General features: G+C 33.1%; 1 protein-coding gene across 2 annotated transcripts in view; it reads left to right on the top strand.

Annotated features, from left to right (window-relative positions):
• LOC114325133 (nuclear receptor subfamily 2 group C member 1) overlaps positions 1-18,095 on the top strand; it is a 49,314-nt gene that overhangs the window by 13,928 nt on the left and 17,291 nt on the right. The window contains exons 2-3 of one of the 2 annotated variants that reach the window (XM_028273078.2): positions 3,211-3,402; positions 14,722-15,112. In XM_028273078.2, the coding sequence (XP_028128879.1) occupies positions 3,211-3,402; positions 14,722-15,112 (583 nt within the window). The remainder of the gene's footprint in view (positions 1-3,210; positions 3,403-14,721; positions 15,113-18,095) is intronic. The other variant, XM_028273079.2, reaches the window with a different exon arrangement.

Here is an 18,095-nt window from a genome sequence, read left to right on the forward strand (position 1 = left end):
TATTTGTTATTAGAGAACAAGTAACACAGTTAGTGGTGTAGGGAAGCTAACGAATGTAACACCAAGTAAGTAACCCCTACTCAAAATATATAATTAATAAAAATTATTTTACGTGAAATGAATTTGGTTATTATCAAATCAATTATATTAATTTTTTGTTTTAGTTGAAAGTCCTTCAACAAGTAGAGATGCACACATGTTTCAATCATTTGAGATACCCTTTTGTAGAAGTATTTGGAACTCAATTTGAGAGATAACTATTAATAATTTCATTTGTAAAGATACGATTTGTAAAAAAGTATATACAAAGTGGTTTTGCTGGTATTAAATAAATAAATAAAAATACGTTGTCATGTCTTATTTTTTCCCAAATGGTATTTTGTATATTTGAAATTAAAAATAATTTGTATATTTTAAAACCAAATTATTTTTTTTTTCAACTATACAAATATTTTAACCTAACATTTTCTTCCCACCAAAATTACATTTTGAAATTCCCGCTTGTATTAGTTCCGATACAAGCGGCATGGAGCTCTGTTTTTCATATTTAACCAAAGCGTTATCGTGAAACATCTAGAGGAGGTAGGTGATCTGTGATTATCATTTTCATTCATTTTCAAACATTTATGTGATTCCATATACGTACCTATCTATTAAAATTATTTATTCCCAGATTTTTAATAAAAACAATTTAAACATAGCTATTTAGTGTTTAATTTAATTTGCAATATTATAAATTTAGTGTAGGGTTCTAGAAATAAAGGTCATTTTGAATTTATGCAAGGCAGGTCCACAACATCAATTTTTATTTTATGACGGCTGAGGGAAAAACTTATGAGTGGAAGAGAAAGACTTGCACATAGTGTTTATTAATCTTGGGAAGGCATATAGCAAAGTTACCAGAAACCTAATGGTACTAAGTAGGAAAGGAGTGCCGGCTGAATATGTGAGAGTGGTATAAGAGATGTATCAGAAGGTAACAATTAGAGAGAGCGAATGCAGCTGAAACTGGAAAATTTTGTGTGAAAGCAGAGCTTCACTAGGGTTAGGTTAAGTTCCGTATTGAATCCGTAGTTATTAATAACTAGAACTAGCGAATAATTAGAAAAGATAATGTTAGGAATCAGTATATACGAAAAAATTGGGTGTGGATCCTATTGGAAACAAAATAAGAAACAGGTTAAGGTGGCTAGATGCTAGATCTGATGTCTTCTTTCTTTTATATAGGCAATACTGCCTGTTTTTCTTCAACGTTGCATTTCATTCTGTCCCTAAATTGTCATTTTACAGCTTTTCCTTGGGCGTCCTATACTTCTTCTGCCTAACGGTGACTTGTCCCTTACTATCCTTGATTCAAACATCCTGCTTATATGTTTAATCCACTCTTCTTTACCCAGGTATTTATATTGTCCACCCCACATATGCGGCTGATTTCCTCACCTCTTACCCTGTCCTGTAGTACTTTTCCAGCAATCCTTCTTAAGATCTTCATTTGGTTGGTCTCCAGATATTTTTGTGTTTTGCTTGTATCTGGTCTTGTTTCGGCCTTATAAGTCATAACTGGCCTAATAACTTACTTATATTGGGCCTTTGTTTTGCACTCTTACGTGTTTGTTTTTCCAAATTGTGCCGTTTAGGCATCGGCCGTTCTACTGGCTTTAATTATTTGTTTTTTTACCTCTTCTTCGATATTGTTTTCAGCTGGTAGATTAATTCCCAAGTATTAGATGCTAGATTTGATGAGATAATTGTTATATATCCAGGCGAGTTGAATTTGGTACAGTACAACCAGAGTTTCGAGAAACCTCAGATGTACAGAAAGAAATCGAAGGTGAATAAAGTCATTCTAGCCTCCGCCGCAGAGTTTCCTCGTGCAGCGAGAATATGGTGGTGTTGGAGGTCAATAGACATTCAAAGAAATTTCTCAAAAGGAAACAAAAAAATGATCAATCTAAGACAAAGTTAATAGAAAATTTGAAAGTATAATTCTGTCCTAAGTAAAAAGGTCTTGGGTCAAAAATATCTATTTTTCAAGTTTTTAGTACGAAAAAAAGTAATAGAAATCGATAGAAATTTTAATCTCTATTTTGAAATTAACTATTAAATTAAACTAAGCATCAAAAATCCATCACGTTTACATAAGTTTACAAAACTTAGTCAAAATCGATATTTTTAACTTAAAACCTTTTTACTTATCAGTACAAAATTGATATATGGGTTATATTAAATTTTACAGAAAAAAATACAATTCATATTAATAGATCAACTTAAAAACACTATAGTTTTAATTATTACTTTGTTTCTCAGTGTAACTCAAATTTCCTACAGTTTTGAACGAATTCCTCATTACTTTTGTTAGTGTAGTGTGAAGTATTACCCCTACCATTCTCCGACCGATATTTCTGTCCCCTGAATATCAAAGGAGCCGACAGATGCTTTCGCTTCTTGTTGGATGGAGTATTCTTTGGTAGGGAGCTCAAATCGGGGAGTTATAACCCCCAACCCCCGGTTACGCCTATACAGCGTATCTTTTCGTGACAAATTTCGAACAATCATGGGATAATCTAGGGAAATGCGGTTGGCAACACTGCTTGTATATTTTACCTTGTTGTCCCTACACAGTATCTCAAACTTAACATAAGAAAAAACATTTCTTTTCTTCCAACTGTGCAAACTGTGCTCGATATCTGCCTTTTATTTGAAATATTCATATTTTTATTAGTTGTTATTAATAATTCCCTTTTTGGACATATGGGAACAAAGTTTCTGTATGTGTTCACAGATTTAGTCAAAATTTAAAAATATAATTATAGGGGCTGTTCACACCAAAAGCAACTGGCGACTGCAACACAACAGCAACGCGACTCAGTGTTAATTTTTAAATATATGTGTTACCACCTAATAAACTGAAACTCAATAAGTTGCTCATTGGTTGCTGGCAGCGCTGTATACCGCATCGCAGTCACCAGTTGCCATGAATAGCTTAGTCTTCACGGATGTGACAGCAAGAACTTTGAATTTTGACGCCCTTGTCGAGCACAAACAAGGGACTTCAAAACAGTTGATTTCAGTAAGTACACAAGAGCAACTCAACTAACTAAAGTTGCGGTCTCATTGTAATTGCCTTGTGGCCACTAGTTGCTTTTGGTGAGAACACGGCCATAGATTCAGAAGGTAATTATTTACCCAATTAATTTTTAAACTTTTAAGCTGTGCAACATGAAAGAAAACCTGTCATTGATAAGAAAGAATTCCCTAGTAATAATGATATTAAGTTTAACCAATCTACTGTAAATGTTGTTAAAAAAATATTTATAAGAAAAGACTTAAACTCAGAGTATGGGCTTCTACCTCCATTTTGTCCCAGTGATTTGGGCCTTCAGTTTTTAAATCAAGGAATAGGTAAGTTTAAATTTAATTTTAGTTAAAATTGTACGGAATCAAGCTATTTAATCCTTAACCGGAGAGGTCTAGTCTGTGAGACGACCTTCAATATTAATTTCTTATTATCTCTGATTCTCTGTAAGCAACAAGTTAACAACACCTAATCCTGACCAACTGGTCAGTTACCCTAATTTCCTAGGCGCATTTCACACCAAGCGAGTCCAATTGAGTCCAGTTCTGTCGAGTCAAATCAAGTCAGTAATTAACTTTGACACTGAATGCATCTTATCGAGTCATTAGTGTAGACACATATGGTTAAAAACGGATGTAGTTGTTCGAACAGTAATATTAGGTTGGTTTCGAAGAAGGGGAATTGGGCAATGAGGAAAACTATTTTGGGGTCATCCCATAAATACTAGAACATCTGTTTTTGCTTCATTCAGCCATATGTTTCCTGATTTACTAGATGATCAAAAGAAATTTTACAACTATTTTCTAATGATCATAGATTTATTTTTTCATTTAAGAATTGCTATATTTGAAGGAATTAAAACACAAGATTGGGATTTGGGATTATAAATTTTATTATTCTCTCGAACTAATAATACTAGTTTTTCAATATCCATTTTTAAATGAGTACTGTGCAGTAACTGCACAAGACTGATGTAAAAATTCGACCTGTCGAATCATGAAGCGTCGTGACTCGATGCAACTAAATATATGATTGGGCCAGTAATCCGGTCAACTTAGACATCAAAATGCTTGGCAAATAACAAAAATTGCCGGAGAGCCAAATTTTGGTGGAGAGCTAGGGTATACCATAACAAATAAAGTTTAAAAAGTCACCATCGATCCCATGTGTGCGTCAAAATTTATTCGGGGTCAAAGGTCAAAATTTGAGATTTTTTAAATTTTTTTCGAAAACAGTAAGTTTTATCAAAAAAAAACCTCAAACCAAAGTTGTAGATCTTAACATTCTCTACAAAAATTGTCCTTACAATTTTTTTCCTAGGAGTTACCATTCATGAGATATCGCGATTTTGAAAGTTACTTTATACATTATATGCACATATAAGCCACGTATACATATGTGGCCCTTAAGACAAGTATAAATGCCTATTTGTGTCTCTTGTATATAGTATATTATACTATTCTGAAAATATTTCTTCAAAAGGTAATCAGTCCCAAACTGAATTTCCTCTATCCACGTGGCCTTGAAAAACATTTGGCTATAGGTACCATTGTTTAAAAAAGAACAGATTGTCTATTATAGGCAATGGCTACAGTATTGTCCGTAGGTCTGGTTCATAATATTATCTGTTTCTCTGGTATAAATGTGATAAGTAAATGGGTTTACGGAATGCATGCAATGAATACTGTGTGTGAGGGGTTGCATGTTCTTGCTAATGTTCGAATGGACACAACAGATCAGCATGTAGATGCAAGTGACTCGCGGCTCATAAAAGATGCTAAAGATATTAAAAAACTTCTAGACTGGTTTTCATCACATGATCCTTTTCCTAAAATTAATAAAATCATATCTATTGCTTCTGGAGTTGTTGGTGATGATAAGATTAATTGCCATAAAGCTCGTAAAGTTGAGATTGCTTCAATGGCTAAAATGACAGGTGAAACATTTAATAATATAAAATTAAAACGCTCTGAAAAAGTACTCCCTCTTTTAGCTGCGAGTAGCACCGTGAAAGTTTACGAAGAAGAAGTAGCTATAGATCCTGTATTATTATTTCAACGCATGAGTATCACTGAAGCTTTTGAGGATGAGATTGAAAAATCTTTTGAGTATGAATTAGCTCCTTACCCCTTATCACTTTTCGATGCAGCTGGAATGCGTAAAACAACAAAGTCAGCAATTTATGATTGCTTTGAATCAGTCAATACTGAGGTTGATCGTAGAAACGCTACTTACATTATTGATGGAGGGTACCTACTACATCACGTTGTGTGGGATCGAAAAGAAACCTTTAGCGTTATTTTTGATAAATATGTTCAGTATCTACGCAGACATTACGGGCTTACAGTGACAGTGGTATTTGACGGCTACAATGACTCGACAAAGAATATTAAAGCTGCAGAACAATGTCGTCGAACTACAAAATCATCATCGGGTTCCGAGATTATCTTTGATGAAAATATAACAGTTCCAGCGAATCAACAACAATTTTTCGCCAACATTAATAATAAATCTCGTTTCATTTCCATGTTAACTGACAAATTAACAGCTGCGAATATTGAAGTGAAGCAAGCTAAAAATGACGCAGATGTCCTTATAATTGAGACAGCAATTGAAAAATTTAAGGCAACAAACACAACAATTGTAGTTGGTGAAGATGTTGATTTGTTGGTACTGATTACTGCAAGGACTCCAGTAGATAAAGTTATTTATTTTCTGAAACCTGGAAGGGCTCAACAGCGAACAGAGATATATTCTTCGAATAGTTTATTGGCTTATCCCAAATGCCAAAAGTACATTTTATTTTTACATGCGATAACCGGCTGCGACACTACGTCCGCAATGTACAGAAGGGGCAAAACGTCAGTACTTAAATTATTCGAAAAAAAAGATTTGACTGACTGCTGTAAAGTTTTTATAGAACTTGATTCTACACCGCAAACAATAATTACGGAAAAAATTCGCTTTCTTCTTGCGGTTTATGGAGCTCCAAAAAAAATTATTTGTCTTGATAAATACCGATACTTAACTTTTGTAAAAAATACGCGAAACAAGAAACAAGTACAACTATCATGTCTTCCTCCAACATCAGCATCTGTTTTTCAACATTTGTATCGAGTATATTATCAAGTTCAAACATGGCTAGGCAATGAACTGAATCCAGAAGACTGGGGTTGGAAATTAATAGATAATACTCTGGAACCGATTAAAACCTTACTCCCACCTGCTCCAGAAAAACTCCTTAACACTATTTTTTGCAATTGCAAAAAAGGTTGCAGTGCCAAATGCGGATGTAAAAAAGTTGGGTTGCTGTGTTCTCTAGTGTGTACCAACTGCCAAGGTCAGTCTTGCTCAAATGTCCAGTTTAGTAAAACAGAGGAAGCCTCCTGTGATTTTAATGAAGAGACCAATGACTCAGTCACATTTGAACAATTTTTGAACATCCAGCAAGAGGAAGAGGAAGAAGATGAAATCGAAGAATACTTGACTGTTGAAGTAGACTTTCAAGAATATGAATCTGATTAAAATATCTAAAGAAATCAAAACAATAGTTAACCTAATAATCAATAGCAATATCAATAATCAATATCAATAATAAGGTAATATCTAGAACTTAACCGGTATTGTTTCCTTAAATTATCCTAAAATTGTCAAAACAGTTAGTGGAGTAGGCCTATAGGGGAAACCAAGGTAAAAAAAACGCGCCGAGTACACAACCTCACAGGTGGTGTGGAAATGTGTGCATATATCATGTATAATGTGACTCTTTGAATCGCGATATCTCAGGAATGGCAAATTTTAGGAAAAAAATAGTAAGGACTATTTTTGTAGAGAATTTTAAGATCTACAACTTTGGTTTAAGGTTTTTTTTTTGATAAAACTTACCGTTTTCGAAAAAAATCCAAAAAATCTCAAATTTTGACCTTTGACCCCCAATAACTTTTGACGCACACATGGGATCGATGGGGACTTTTTAAACTTTATTTGTTATGGTATACCCTAGCTCTCCACCAAAATTTGGCTCTCCGGCAATTTTTGTTATTTGAAATGTCTATATAGACCGGGTTACAGTGTGAAACCAAACAGATGTATTTGCTTTACTTTTGTATTAACGGACCTGGACGAATCTTTGAGCATCTGACTAGATTGGATGTGACTGGACTGGACTCGCTGGTGCAAAATGAACCTTACATTAAATTTCTAATCTATATGTAAAGTTGTGCCTGAAATATAGGATAGAATAAAGTGATCATAGTTTGTGAAACTATACCTGTCTGTTCATGTCACTAAATCATTATTGTGAACTATGGATAGCTCCTCAAAAAAATATCTATTTTGGCCAAAGATTTTGAAGAAACTGTTATGAAGTCGTAGGAGACTGTTAGTAATGCTAGTGATATAGATGCAGTTTTATTAAATTAGCATATTGATTCAAATCATGAGAGTAATTCAGAATTATGGGATGAATATATCGAAGAAAACCAAGATTAATCAAATGTTGACCACGAATATTGAGAATTTAAAAAATTGCATATGCACAGTGAAAATAGTTTACTATAGATAATGTTAAACTGAGGGCCAACTTTCGTCTCGCATAAAAAAAACATAATAATAACGAAAATTCCTGTACTAAAGGAAGAAACATAAACATGAGGAAAGTCACTGATTGCTGCTGACCATAATCTTGATTTTTTTTTTCAATATTTTATATACAGTTTCCTTTTTTAAGTCAACAGTTATCTACTGTTCATAAAAATATAGATTAATTTTTAGTTTTGTATAGAGTTTTTTTAAATGCTTAAAAATTTTTTATCCAATATTCGTTCATTTGGAAGAAGAGGGTTATAACTAAGAATTTTCACTTTTTCAGTAGAAAGGTTTTAAGATTCATATTACGCTCCTGGCCAAAAAAATCGGGACACCTTAAAAATGGGTCATTTTTGATTTTTCGAATCTCCTAAACCTGTTGTCTGATTTTAGTGATTTTTTTCAATATGTTATAGCTTTATTCTCTAAGAATATCGATGTCGTTATAGTGTTGCTGAACAGGTAAAGGTCATTGTATACCGGGTGTAACAATAATACTCTGTTTTTTCCTGAAAGTTCGTAACACCCTGTGGAATATTGTAGCATTTAAAAAATATTGAATTTAAAACATAATTGTAGCATTAGCCTTTCTTAACATTCTGCTTTTTGACTCATTCACTTACGTTGGATAATGAAAAAGTTAGGTACTTTGACAACTAGCCATGTTCTTCATCAATACAGGGTGTTTCTAAATAAGTGCGACAAACTTTAAGGGTTAATTCTGCGTGAAAAAATATTGACAGTTTGCTTTATAAACATATTTCCGCAAATGCTTCGTTTCCGAGATACGGGATGTTGAATTTTTTCTTTCAAACTGACGATTTATTTATTGCTCTAAAACCGGTTGACATATGCAAATGAAATTTGGTAAGTTTTAAGAGGTAGTTATTTCACATTTTTTGACATACAACTAAAAATTTTTTATTCATCATTGGCGTGCATACAGGTAATATGACAGGATAATATGACCCGTATGCACGCCAATGGTGAATATAAAATACATAATTGTATGTCAAAAAATGCGCGATAACTGCCTCTTAAAAACCACCAAATTTCATTTGCATATCTCAACCGGTTTTAGAGCAATAAATAAATCGTTCGTGTGTAAGAAAAAATTCAACATCCTGTACCTCCGAAACGAAGCATTTGCAGACATGTGTTTATAAATCAAACGGTCATTATTTTTTCATACATAATTACCCCTTAAAGTTTGTCGCACTTATTTGGAAATACCCTGTATTGATGAAGAACATATCTAGTTGTCAAAGTACCTAACTTTTTCATTATCCAACATAAGTGAATGAGTCAAAAAGCAGAATGTTAAGAAAGGCTAAGGCTACAATTGAGTTTTAATTTCAATATTTTTTAAATGCTAGAATATTCCACAGAGTCTTACAAACTTTCAGGAAAAAACACAGTATTATTGTTACACTCGGTATACAATGACATTTACCTGTTCAGCAACACTATTACTACATCCATATTCTTAGAGAATACGCCTATAACATATTAAAAAATCACTAAAATCGGACAACAGGTTTAGGAGATTCGAGACATCAAAAATGACCCATTTTTAAGGTGTCCCGATTTTTTTGGCCAGGAGTGTAGTTTATTTTATTTATTTTGTGCAGTGTTTATTGATATTATAGGATTTATTGATTGAGTATGATAGATTTCTGATCTTTTTATCGCTCTGACAAAAAAATTTTTTTTAAGATATCAGGTTTAGAAAAAAAACTTAGATATAACCTTCTTGAATAAAGAAATATTATCTTTTTGAGACACTATGTTTGCTCATAAAGTTACATTTTAGGAATTTTATTAATAAAGTATTATTAAAAATGCAATTATATCAAATTATGATTGAATAAAGCTTATTAATAAAACATTAAAATCGTATCCCTTATACAACATAAAATGAAACATAAAGCAATAATAGTAATAATTGTTTTTCTTTACAAATTTGTGTGAAAACTTAAATGGTATTCAGGAAAACATTGCATTTCTGTATTAAAGACAACAAGCATTTGTTGTTAAATTAAATTAATCCTTAAATAATACTACAGTTTAATTTACAATAATTTACCAAATGCAAAAAAAAATAATTCGCATACCTATAACAAAATAACTTTGAAGAATAAGGCTACATTTCACAAAACTCCTTTTTAGGCACATTATATTGCTTCTTTTTTATGATGAATTATCAAAAAAAAAGTTACAACTAAGAAAGTATCCTTCTATCACAACATACTGTTTACTTTTAGTGTTATAATTTTTAAAAAATGGTTATATCTTTACTTATAACTCTATATCCCAAAAATAAATCACCCTGTTAATTAAATTAACTTATTTTTGTCTATTATATTCCACCAAGATATAACTGTATTCTCTAAAGCGAATAACGTTCTGTAGGGAAAGTTAGGGGAAAACCAAAGAGTTACATCTGCCATCTCTCGGAGACTAGTGTACTTACACATGTAAGTATTTTTTCCATAGTAGAAGTCATTATTTGGAAGGTATTGATGCAATAAAAAAAACTTTAACATTTTGAGATGTAACCCTCTTCTTCCAAATTAATGAATAATTATTTCCAGTTTACTGTGTTTTTTGATAAATTAAAGACATTTTAACAATGAATGTGTTATTATTCACATTTAGAACAAGGTTCTTTTATTTTAATATTAGTACATATCTTACATTAAAATGTCAAAAATATATAGGGATTATATACAATTATTTGTGAAACGAGACCTTCCCATTTGTGTTCAAAAATGTGACCTTTCGGGTTAAGGGTTAAATTATACCTAGTTTTTAAGTAATATGTAGTATTCCTAGTATTCATACTCAATTCTTCCAAAGGCCAAAATTAGCCACTTTGATTTACTTATCTGTGATGCTTTTTATATAGTTGTGACCACATTAGTCCAAATAATGTTATCAATTGTTTTTCTGAACAGTTCTATGAATGGCATTTTGGTAATTTTTCTTCTTTCATTGCAGGGCCCAAATTTTAGGTGTGGGTAGCTTCCTTCCATGACAATTTGCTGATATTGTTCTCGATCTTGCATGTAACAATTCATCGGCTGATAAGCCAGTCCATTGACGAAGGTTTCAGAGCCATGAGTATTTCTTCCTATCAATTCCTCTTTTTCCCTTGATCTATCCGTTGAGTATTGACTGCAGTATACACTCTCTACTACCTCTCATTACCTATATGACCCAGATATCTAAGTTTTCTCTTTTTTATCGTCTTCGTCAAGTCACTTTTGGGTTAACCGATTCTGTTTAAGACTTTTATGTTTGAAATGCATTGAACCAATGATATTTTGAGCATTCTATGATATGACCACATCTCAAAGGTTTCTAATTTGTTCATCATATTAACCTCCATGATACAGGTTTTCCATCCATATAGTAATACAGGATACACATAACATTTTAGGAACTTGATTCTTAGTTGCAAGTGCAGCTGAGAATTACACAGTATAGGTCTAAGTTTCATAACTGCTCCTGTTGCAAATTCTATACCAGTTGTAATCTCTTCATCTAGATTGAGTGTCTAGTTTATTCTAAATCCTCGGTATTTAAAATCGTTAACTTTTGTAACTGACTCATTGTTGATATTTAGTTGCATAGGGCAAATGTCTTGTTTACTAACCACGAGTAACTTTGTCTTTTATATATTTATGCCTAGCCAGTTATTGGAGCATTTTCTAGTGACTCGATCTACAATCTATCTTTCTACAAGCATTAAAAACTAAAATACAATTAACTTCATTTAAACATTAAATCTACCTAACAGTTGATTAGATTTGATACATTTTCATCTACATATTACAATTGAAGAAGTGCGAAGATAAAATAAATTAATACAGTATATATGTCAACAGTGGAACACATAAGATAACACTACAAGTAAATGTAAAGGATGCTACAATACAGCAACTTGTCAAGTGCGGTATTTGGTAGAAGTCATCCAGTCAGTTATAGATGATGTGAAACTACCCAAAAGGTAATATTAAACTACCCTTACAGGCTACATCACCAATAAACACACACTCATACATACACCACATCCGAGTCATAATGAAGTTCCAATAATTCAACCAATAATGGACACCACAAGAAGCTAAAATAAAGTAGGCAATCGGCCAGAGATCAAACATCAACTAGGAATGTTGTCGCTTCCAAATTTTGGGATGCGAAACATAGTTTATTGATAAAGCAAGAGCCATTCATAGCGAATATTGGTGCATTTGAAGGAAGTGATTGCGAAAAAAAATTTTAAAGCTTATAATACAATTCATTCTACAAAACTAAAATTATAATGTTAGAAAAGCGCTGGTAGTGTTGCTGGCAGATAATGCGCAGACGCTAAAAAGGATGATGGATAATGTTGTAGAAACCACTGGCGGATCCAGGGGGGGTGTCACGAGGGTCATGACCCCCCCCCCCCATAATTGTAAACCCACGTATCCTAGGGTTGGTAAGACTAAGTGACCTTGCATCAGAGAAAGGTAACTAAATTACCCTCAAGGCCCAAGAACCCCTCCACCCAAACAAAATTTCTGGATCCGCCACTGGTAGAAACAACAAATTCGGACTAAAACTAAATTGTAGGAAGACAAAAATAATGATCATTAGTAAGAACACTAACATAAACCCATAGGGCATTTCATCGATTGTCATTTGTTTCGAGCTTCTGTCATGTGTCACATAATATTAATATAACTACGCCATACGTCTTTGGTTTGTATCATTGGTATATAGCAATAACGTATGACGTAGATATATTAAAATTATGTGACACATGACAGAAGCTCGAAACAAATGACTGTGAATGAAAAGCCCTATAAAGCCCAAATTACAATAAGCGATACACTGTTAGAAAGAGTGGAGAAAATATGCTATTTGGGCTGCAATATTAAGGATACGTGGGTTCATAGCTACGAAATAAAAACTCATATTGAAAAGCCAGAAGCTCTTTTAACGGTCTTAGGAAGATTACATGCAACTTATTTTTAAGTATCAATATACACATAAAAATTATTAGTCTTTAATGTCGTCCCCTACGAAGTAGAAAGCAGGAGTCTTACAGTATATGCCATAAAGCGATTGGTGGCATTTGAAATGTGGTGCTCCTGACGTATCTTAAGGGTCTGTGCATATACACCACGCAACTATATAGTTGTAATAGTAAATTCTGACTTGTACAATTGATTCCACGAGGCAAAATTGAGTGCAAGAAATGGCCTGGACGTAGATGTATATCCCGATTGGTCAATCTTAGGAAATTGACTGGTCTAACATCAACTGATCTATTTCGAGCTGCTGATAATAAAATAAAATGATTCAATGTGGTCGTCAACATCGCTAAAAGATAGGTACCTTTAAAAGAAGAAGAAGAAGAAAAGTGCTAGTGTATCGTCCTAGAAGACTATGTTGATAAAATCGAATTTTACCTAAAATACCTTATTGAGCAAAGTATTGTATAGAATATTAACGTTAAGATAGATAGAAGATAGATTAAACATTTTAAAGCTTTTTTTATATCAGTAAAGTTAAATAAAAACTGACAAAAAGAAAAACGGATAAAGTCATCGACAAAAAAAAAGTTTTTTATGAAATTAGAATCTTTCAATTTTCACTTTTTAAATATAGGTATAGAACATTTCGTATGCAGGTGAACTTTTAAATCCACAGAGATTGGAGTGCCTAATATAATTAATCTAATTGTTATGTCCGACCTTCCACAAATAATGGGTGAAACTGAACCATACATACTAAAAGAGGAAATAGAAAACGCAATTAAAACTCTGTATAAGTGGAACAGTAAGTGAATCCGACAAAATCCCTATGGAACCATTAAAAGTCATGATCAACAAGTCCATAATTATAATTACACGTGTTTAACACTATATACAATACAGGCTTTATACCTCAAGAATTGCTGGTATAAGAAACCAAATAAATTATATTATGCCTATCAGTGATCAATAAGATCGACAAAAACATATTCAGGAGCAGGCCTCAGGCTTAGATCACAACCCAGTAATACTAAAATTTGAAGTATGTTTAAAGAATATGGAAGTTCAATAAAATACACCAAAAAATCTTCTAGAACCAACAATCTCACCTCAAATGAAAGTTGTAATGAAAAATGAGAAACTTTTAGAGACACAATAGTGATTCCAATAAAGAGAAAGATAAAATTGGAATATTTGACACATCTAATAAGGTGACAAAAATTTCTAGAAAATATTATACAAGAAGAGATTGACGGACGGAGGAATCCGGTCTGCGGAAGAATGCCCTAGATGAAAAACTTCTGGAAGAGAGTGGTTTGGTTGCACCACAAAACGAACATTTTAGAACACCTGTAAACATGGTGCGAATCATAGGCGTAACCAGGGGAGGGTTTGGGGTTATACCCCCCATTGGGATGAACGTTAAGCTCTATACGCTTAACACCATACCCCTAGAGACTCTTCAGTAGTTGTAACCCCCCCCCCCCCCCCTAGGATCATCCTGGTTACTCTGTTGGTGCAAATTGCCTTAATTATTTTCCATCTCTGACAGATGAGAAACATACAGAAGGTTTATTATGATAAATGAAGAAAAATACTTAATTAAAAAAAAGTTAAAATCCATAAAGTCTTGGTCAAAGATCTGAACACAGTCATACAGAAATTCAAGAAGATAACCAAAAATGAAACATGATCTGATGATGATTTCCTTAAGATACCAGGAACAATTATCGTTGGAAAATGTAAAAAGAATCCTTTGCTTTTTAAGGGTGTGTATATTTTCTGCCTTAGAATCTCACAAATCTTTCTGGAATATATATAAATAGTTTTAATATTTCTCGATTCGGATTTCGTTTGGGCTACCAATTTTAACACAAAATTATATTTCATTTTTTTTTAATGTGGTTAATTTTTTGTTATATATACCATATTACAACATCCAACTCATGAAAATGAAAGATATATTAGATTTTATAAAATTATACCATTCTTATTTTCTGTAGTGATTTTTAAAATGTTAAAATATTTTAGCAAACAGCAGTGCTACACCTGAATCCTTTCACCTATCACCTAGTCATGCAAGTATGGAAGATGATGTCTCCATGGATAGTGCCCATACTGGAACTGAACTTAATGATGCTCTAACTACTGCTAGAGACAAGCAGCTTATTTCGAAGGCTTTAGACACAATGGCTAGAGTGCAATGTTTGAATGGAACTAATATAAATGCTTTGACCAATGAAGAAAAATGTTTTGATTATGATGGACCGATCCTTCAGGAACAAAATATGGCTTTTAATTTATTGATACCAGGACCTGTACCTCCGTACTTAAATATTCATTATATTTGCGAAAGTGGATCTCGGCTGTTATTTTTGTCAATTCACTGGGCCAAAAACATACCTGCCTTTCAGTATTTAAGGTAAATTTATTTAATATTTATTTGATCTGCTCCGCCGTTATTCTGTTCACATAGGCGAAACATTTGTGTTTTTTATTCTTCCTTGCATTTCGAGAATTTCTTTTCACTCCATACCACAATTTGTATCCTTCCCGTAGTTCTTTTGCTTGCCAGGCAGCCCTTAAAGCGCTCAAATCTGTAGTGGTCAATTCTAAGCTACTATGGTGTAGTAACTTCAGACTGAACCTTCCATGTAGCTCTTCGCCGGCTACTTTTCTTCGCGTAATGCAAAGAACCGCACATTTTCCAGGCTGTTACACGGACATAAAATGTGCTCTACTGTTTCTTCTTCTAGATAACAGAATCTGCATAGGTTATCATCCCAATCCCATCAGCTGCAACTGTCTATCCCAATGCCTGTCAAGCTTACAGTGCCCTGTTAGCAGACCTACTATGGCTTTGACTGTTTTCCTGCCTTTGCTTATTAGATCTGTCATAATTTTAGCGAATGTTCTGTACTGAGCTGTTTCGCCTGTTTGGTGAATTCCTCCACCATTCCAGAGATATGTGAGCTACCCAATTTCTTGTAGCTGTTCTTGTTACTGCCTTTGCAACGCCGCAGAAGGATTCCGATCTAACGAATGGCATTGATGAGCCTTGTTCGACCATTTCATTTGCTTTTTCATTGCCCTTATGAACCTCGTGCCCCGGTACCCAGGCTACCGTAACGTTGCCACGGTCTCCTAGTTTATTTTTGGGGCACCCACACAATCCCATACTAGCTTAGAATTGACTTATACAGAATTGAGTGCCTTAAGAGCTGCCTGGCTATATGTGAAGATGGTAATTTAATGGTACATTCTTTTCTGCCTTTCTACTTCTTTCACGCAGTGATATATTGCCGTTATTTCCGGCTGGAAAAGTGTGACATCCTTAGATAGACTTACCGGGACACTTGCTTTGGTCCTTACTATACGCTGTCTATACGACTTTGATACTTTACCTACTTTAGGCAACTGCACGATTTTAACCTTTTGCCATCTTTCCGGTACCACTTCCATGCTAAACTGGCTTTGAGGAGCTTGCATATGTGTGGTATAAATACCTCTAATCCCATAATATGCAAAAGTATCAGATATTATTCCATCTGTGCCTGGAGACTTTTTACTTATAATCCATCTAATTCTGCTTGGTCTTGTGATTGCTACGGCAATTTCCTAATACATAGAACATGGCCTAGTCAACCTTTGGCCTATGTTGATTCGTCTATCTACATCATTCAGAATTGTTGAGGCAGGAAAGAGCGTGGTATCTAAGATAACTCTTTGGTCCTGTAAATGTTCCATTGGTCTTCTTTATGGAACGTACATACTTCTTTAATCGTAGGATATCTGTAATCTCCTCGCAAAACTCTTCTTCAATTCCTTTTGGCTTTCCGAATTTCTTTATTGTATAGTTGTGTCTCTGTATGTATATTCCGTTTTGTGATTGTATTGTTGTTTTTGTGGAAAGTTCTAAATCTAGACGTTTCACAACAACAAGAACGTACAGGCCATTTAGAAATCATTAGTTTATTTAAATGTTGAATATGTTACCTATGTGACTCCATTTCAATTTTTGGTAAAGTGAAATGGCATAATCAGGTCTTATTTAATTTTGCTGTATCGGAGACCTGATGATGCTTAGTAAATTATAGTAAGCGAAACCGGTCGCCTATTGTAGAATAAAATGATTTTGTAAGTCTTTTCATTTATTTCACTTTACCAAAAATTAGTTTCTTTATTAATAGTAAAGGCTCCGATATAAGGACGACATTCACCGATCTGTTTAATGGATAAAAATTATTTGATATGAAATTTAGTATGTTAAAAATTATAAAAAACAAGGGTTGTTCTATATAATTTTGTCCAGAATATAATTAATTAAAAATTAAAACATGACTTTTTTTATAAATTCTACTAAAATTTTGTCGACACGGATAGATATTATTTTAGGTTTTTGGGATCATTTAAATAAAAAAGATCTTTTGTAATTTTTCTCTTAAATTGATCGCTTTCGAGTTATAATAGTATATTATTCAATGAGCATGTAATGATGGCTATTACTCACGATGATGAATTTTGCGACACGAGCCGTAGGCGAGTGTCGTAATTCATCAGAGTGAGTAATAGCTATTGAATGCGAGTAGAATACTATACTTTTTCTACGACCTTTTTTTATTTTAATTAATAAAAACTATAATTATCAACTACTCGAAATTTAAATTATAATAATGTACAAAAATACCTAAATGCTGTTTACCCCTAGTACGTGGCTGGATAATTGGTTACCTACTATTACCAAATTCTTATGTATTGTAAAAATACAACAAGAAATAGTCAATTCGAGTTCTATTCATTTCCGAAAAATTATAAATTTGTACCTACTGTTAATGAATCTAATAAATAGGAAATGGCTATTATCGGTGGACGTATTTTATAAAATTATAATCTACATTTACATTTAACTATATACAGGGTGTCCCGAAAAGATTGGTCATAAATTATACCACAAATTCTGGGGTCAAAAATAGGTTGATTGAACCTCACTTACCTATATACAATATTGCACACAAAAAAAGTTACAGCCCTTTGAAGTTACAAAATGAAAATCGATTTTTTTTTCATATATCGAAAACTCTTAGAGATTTTATATTGAAAATGGACATGTGGCATTCTTATGGCAGCAACATCTTAAAAAAAAATTAAAGTAAAATTTGTGCATCCCATAAAAATTTTATGGGGGTTTTGTTCCCTTAAACCCCCCCAAACTTTTGTGTACGCTCCAATTAAATTATTATTGTGACACCATTAGTGAAACAAAATATTTTTAAAACTTTTTTGCGTCTTAGTACTTTTTTGATAAGCCAGTGTTTATCGAGATATTTTGAATATTTGTCGAATCTACCGCATATTTGTATATGGTTAAGTACGATTATAGAGACCTGTTAAGAATCTGAAAATGT

This window comes from Diabrotica virgifera, chromosome 10 (genome assembly GCF_917563875.1).
Source record: "Diabrotica virgifera virgifera chromosome 10, PGI_DIABVI_V3a".
NCBI classification, from domain to species: Eukaryota; Metazoa; Arthropoda; class Insecta; order Coleoptera; family Chrysomelidae; genus Diabrotica; species Diabrotica virgifera.